Source organism: Rhinopithecus roxellana, chromosome 12 (assembly GCF_007565055.1).
Source record: "Rhinopithecus roxellana isolate Shanxi Qingling chromosome 12, ASM756505v1, whole genome shotgun sequence".
NCBI classification, from domain to species: Eukaryota; Metazoa; Chordata; class Mammalia; order Primates; family Cercopithecidae; genus Rhinopithecus; species Rhinopithecus roxellana.
The window spans coordinates 119,113,254-119,119,253 of record NC_044560.1 but is presented as its reverse complement, the minus strand read 5'-3'; the positions used below and the strand labels follow the sequence as shown (position 1 = coordinate 119,119,253).

Below are 6,000 nucleotides of genomic sequence, written 5' to 3'. Positions count from 1 at the left end.
GGGGGTGGAAGTGGATATCTCGTGAACATAATTAAGGTGGCTGGGAGAATAGGTTATTTGGTTCTTCAAGCTGCTTGTATATTTTATCACATCTATCTCACCCAGATGGGAAGTCCTTAATCATCACCAGTTTACAGATGACAGACTAAATGACTTTCCAAATTTTCCTGTTTCTTTCCCTTATTTTTCTTTCCACACTTTTTTTATTGAGATGGAGTTTAGCTCTTGTTGCCCAGGCTGGAGTGCAATGGCACAGTCTCTGCCCACTGCAGCCTCCATCTCCTGGGTTCAAGCGATTCTCCCGCCTCAGCCTCCCGAGTAGCTGGGATTACAGGCATGCACCACCACACCCGGCTAATTTTTTGTATTTTTAATAGAAACAGGGTTTTTCCACATTGGTCAGGCTGGTCTTGAACTCCCGACCTCAGGTGATCCACCTGCCTCAGTCTCCCAAAGTGCTGGGGATACAGGCATGAGCCAATGCACCTAGCCTCCCCACTTTTTTTACTGTGGTAAAACATGCAGAACAAAATTTGCCATTGTAACCCATTTAAAGTGTACATCCCTGTGACATTGAGCACACTCACCTTGTACAACCATCAGCACCATCCATCTCCAGAACTTTTCCATCTTGCAAAACAAACTCTGTACTTATTAAATAACTGTTTTCTCCCCCTTCCCCTGGCCTCTGGTAACCACCATTTTACTGTTTGCCTCTATGAATTTGACTACTGTAAGTACCTCATAGAAGGAGAATATATGGTATTTGTTCTTTAGTGTTGGCTTGTTTCATTTAGCATAATGTCCTCAAGGTTCATCTATGTTGTGTCATACATCAGAATGTCCTTCCTTTTGAAGACTCAGTATTTCATTTTATGCCACATTTTATTTATCCATTCATCCATTGATGGACATTCAAGGTTGCTTATTTTCTCAATCTTCACTCCTAAATCAGTGGCATAGAAGTTCAGAAACGAGGCTGGGTGCAGTGGCTCACGCCTGTAATCCCAGCACTTTGGGAGGCCGAGGCGGGTGGATCACGAGGTCGGGAGATCGAGACCAGCCTGACCAACATGGTGAAATCCCGTCTCTACTAAAAATACAAAAATTAGCCAGGCATGGTGGGACACGCTTGTAATCCCAGCTACTCAGGAGGCTGAGACAGGAGAATTGCTTGAACCTGAGAGGCAGAGGTTGCAGTGAGGAAAGATTGCACCACTGCACTCCAGCCTGGGTGGCAGAGCAAGACTCAGTCTCAAAAAAAAAAAAAAAAAAAAATGAGTTTGTGTCCTTTGTAGGGACATGGATGCAGCTGGAAACCATCATTCTCAGCAAACGATCGCAAGAACAGAAAACCAAATACCGCATGTTCTCACTCATAGGTAGGAATTGAACAATGAGATCACTTGGACACAGGAAGGGGAACATCACACACCGGGGCCTGTCGTGGGGTCGGGGCAGGGGGGATGGATAGCATTAGGAGATATACCTAATGTAAATGACCAGTTAATGAGTGCAGCTCACCAACATGGCACATGTATACATATGTAACAAACCTGCACATTGTGCACATGTACCCTAGAACTTAATTTAAAAAAAAATCCTCAGCAAATATATATAATAAACTAAAAAGTTCAGAAGTGAAATATCCCCATTCCTAAAATTTCCTTTCAGCTCCCACTCCCAAGAGATCTTTATTTAATGGGAGGCGAGACAGGGTAGCCTCAGAACTCAAGAGGCCCAGTGAGGAAAGGAGAGCCAGAGGGGAGTTTGGGGAAGAATAATGAGAAGCCAAGACCATGAGGAGAGGTAATATTAGCAATGCCATGGAAATTACCCAAACATTCACATGAACCCCGAAGTACATACCACTATTATGTACCAATAAAAAAGGTGCTTTCCTCAGCCAAGCACAGATCAAGAGCCCAAGCTGGAATCCTAGTAGGACCGACGGAAGGAAGGGTGCCCAAGTCAGACCAGCCTTTCTAGTGCTTTCAGCGTGCCCAGCGTCTTTCCAGGTCAACATGGGGAGGGGCCACAGTTTCTTTAACCTGCACTGCTATGCCAGGCATTCACCAGTAGCAAACACCGTTTCAAGATTTTCCAGGCAGTATAGAGATTTCCCAAAGAATGAAACATAGAACTACCATTTTGTCCGGCAACCTCACTACCGAGTTCTACCCAAAGCAAGAGAAATACTAAAAAGATACCTGCATCCATGTATTTACTGAAGCACTCTTCACAATAGCTAAGTCCTGGGATCAACATAAGTGTTCACCAGCAGATGAGTGGATCAAGAGAACATGATTTGTATATAATGGAATCCTATTCAGCCATAAAAAGAATAACATCATGTCTTTAGCAGCAACATGGATGGAACTGGAAGCCATGATCTTAAGTGAGATAACTCAGAAACTAAGTCAAATAATGCATGTTCTTACTTGTATGTGACAGCTACATAATATATAAAGAGTGGCCGGGTGCAGTGGCTCACGCCTGTAATCCCACCACTGTGAAAGGCTGAGGCAGGTGGGTCACCTGAGGTTGGGAGTTCAAGACCAGCCTGACCAACATGGAGAAACCCTGTCTCTACTTAAAAAAAAAATTCAAAATGAGCCAGGCGTGGTGGCCCATGTCTGTAATCCCAACTACTTGGGAGGCTGAGGCAGGAGAATTGCTAGAACCCAGGAGGCGGAGGTTGCAGTGAGCCACGATCATGCCATTGCACTCCAGCCTGGGCAACAAGAGTGAAATTCCATCTCAAAAAAAAAAAAAAAAAAAAAAAAGTGTGGAACAGTAGACATCGGAGGCTCAGAAGGGTGAGAGGGAGGTGCAGGTTGAGAAATGACCTAATTGGTACAATGTACACCATCTGTGTGATAGGTATACCAAAAGCCCAGATTTTACCACACAATATATACATGTAACAAAACACGTACTGAAACCCCTTAAATGTATACAAATAAGGCAAAAAAGGATTTTCCAATGTTTAGAAATGTAACACTTTATTGAGGGGTTAAGATGTCCTTGTGAGACGGAGAGACCATGAAGGCCTTTCAGTGGCTCGTCCAAGGCCACAGAGCAAATAAAAACCACATATATCATAAAATCTATGAATGGGGTGCCAGAAATCTCACGACTTAGAGTGTCCATGATTTGTACCTCCTGGGTGCAGCGTAACGTAAGGGCCCCAGTCCCTGTCCTTTGCAGGTGTTCGAGTCAGAGCCCAGGTTCCTCGCAATCAGATTCTACCCTTGTAATTGTGTCACAGTCGTCTGTGATGGTCAGGTTAGGATTTCTCTCTTCCTCAGCCATCAGAAGTGCCTGGGTTTCCTCATCAAAATCAGTTTTTCTCAGCCTGGTAAAATATTTTAAAAGGTTCTATTTTTAATCCACATATTTTTTTCCCTTTTTTGCAGCTCATCTTTCTCCCTAATTCATCCCAGGACAAGCCTAGGAAACCCTGGTGTTACCTCCAAGAGGAAAGACATACATATCAAATGCAGTGGTATGCTCATAAATGTTACCCCTGGATCTCCAGAAAACAAATAAATTTTAAAAGTCCCAATTTATAGCTTTGCCAATTTCTGTGGTGTAAATTCTCCACGCCAATCATGGCCAATTTCGAGCTGCCCACTTGCTATCACTAAACAGAGTTACAGAAGACAGGTACACACACAAGTGGCTCTCACCAGCTTGTAGGAGCTGGCTCCAGCATGTCACTGGACAGAAATAAGCGTCCAGAATTGGTTAGAGAGAGCATGAACTCCACATAAACATTTGGATTTGCAACAAGAAGTCAGTGAGCGTTAGGGAGAAAGCCTAAAGCAATTTTTTTCAAAGATAAATTATTGATAGTTTCCATTATCTGAGTACCTGGGTCCTGGCCCTCTGCTAAGGCTTTTACATGCACCTCTCATTAAATTTTCACAACTGCCTTATAAGGTAGCATAATTGTCCTAACTTGTGATGAAGACAATGAGAATAAACAATGTTAAAAGGTCACAAAACCAGATGGTGATAGTCTGGATACAAATTCGAGCTGTTTGTTTCTGGAGCCCCCATACATTGTATCATTGCTTTGAATCACACACCAGGATTAAGTATCACCATGGATAATACCTCGTCTCCATTTGGCAACTGTTTGCCTACAACTGTCCCACACTGTTGGGGTAAGCTATGTTCTTTAGTGCAACTATGTATCTTAATACACATCTTTGTGAGAGGATCTATGGTCGGGGGCTGGAGGAAGATGAAAACTCACTTAGTTCTGTCCTATTTATCACATTATCTGATGCATACTTTCATAATTACCATGCCAAATAATCACCCCTATTTTTTAGATAGGAGGCTGATAATCAAAGAGGACAAATGCTTTGCCCTGGGTTACAGGGTCAAACATGGCAAGGCTGGAAGACAAACACAGACCTCCATGACTCAGAACGCAGACAATCGGGTCCTTCCCCTTAATCACGTGTCTACTTTGGTAGTCTACATTCTGAATCTTTAGCAAACATTAAAATGAAAAAGAGCCAGGCGTGGTGGCTCACGCCTGTAATCCCAGCATTTTGGGAGGCCGAGGTGGGCGGATCACCTGAGGTCGGGAGTTCGAGACCAGCCTGACCAACATGGAGAAACCCCATCTCTACTAAAAATACAAAAAATTAGCCAGGCATGGTTGGCCCCTGCTTGTAATCCCAGCTACTCAGGAGGCTGAGGCAGGAGAATCACTTGAACCCAGGAGGCAGAGGTTGCAGCGACCCGAGATGGAGCCATTGCACTCCAGCCTGGGCAACAAAAAGGAAACTCTGTCTCAAAAAAAAAAAAGAAAGAAAGAAAAGGAAACAATGTTGAGCACTCAGCCTTTCCAGGTGGAGATTTATAAGGACAGACTTCGAGAAAACAAAACTATCTTCACAAAAGGGGAAAAAAAAAATCAGTGAATGTTCTTTAGTGTTAGAGTTATAACAGTTTTAACCCATTATATTTCCCTTTCCTGGAAATGAACAGCCTAGCAATAACTGCCTATGATTGCCTTCATCTCATATTGGTTTGAAAACAGTAGGGGAAAATGAATGAGAAAAATAAGTGTTAAGGAAGGATTCTATAGTTATCTAGTAAAATAATGTTTGTGGGATTATATGTAATTATAAATATAACAACAAATATAAATTATGTTTATATAAAAATGTTTATATTTATAAATGTTATACTTACAAATATACATATAACTTGTATTTACAAATAAATATTTAAAATATAAATATTTATGTATCATAATTTGTATCATAATAGTAACAAGTGATACAGCAGGTAAAAAATTATTTAAGCAGATAGTGAGGGCCAAAGAGTCCTCAGCAGAGCTTCCCTTCTAACAAAAAGCAGCCCAAGAAATCATTTCTTTTCTAATAAAGAATATCCTGAAAGATTGAGCTGCAAACATAAATAAGGGAGCTGGAAGATTGCACGGGGGGAAGGCCAGCAGCTGCACCAGTGAAAAGAGCTACCTGGGGGCCAGGCCTGTTCACCATGAAAGCACCATCTTCCCTTTTTTATTAGCATGGGTACAGTAAGAAAAAAATGGGCAACATGGTGCAGCTCAGGCAGAGAACCTGCCTGCTTAATAAAAAGACTGGGGTGGGGGCTGCCAGAAGTTCACACCCTGTGCCAATAGCACACCTGGTCCTAAACAGTTTTTCACGCCCTATGTCGATCAGACACCACCTCCCCACTGGCTGGTCTTTAAAACTCTCTGCATTTCACCATGGATCCTGCGATCCATTTTTCTGAGACCCTCTCTGTAGCAGACAGCTCTTCTTTCTTTTGCCTATTAAACTTATCTTAACCTCACTCTTTGTGTGTCTGCGTCCTTGGATCTCCACGGCCCCGGGACAACGAACCTCGGGTGTTACCCCAGACAATGAGGCCACTCCACAAATGCTTCCATTTGTTGGGCACTCACCATTCACCACTTACTGTGGTCAGAGTTTTATACTCACC

The 6,000-nt window shown here is 42.8% G+C and overlaps 1 protein-coding gene across 1 annotated transcript in view; it reads right to left on the bottom strand.

The window, feature by feature from the left end:
* Positions 1-2,978: 2,978 nt before the first annotated feature.
* NLRP4 (NLR family pyrin domain containing 4) overlaps positions 2,979-6,000 on the bottom strand; it is a 42,503-nt gene continuing 39,481 nt past the window's right edge. Inside the window, 1 exon segment of the mRNA XM_010387056.2 lies at positions 2,979-3,358. Within this exon segment, the coding sequence (XP_010385358.2) occupies positions 3,220-3,358 (139 nt within the window). The 3' untranslated portion in view covers positions 2,979-3,219.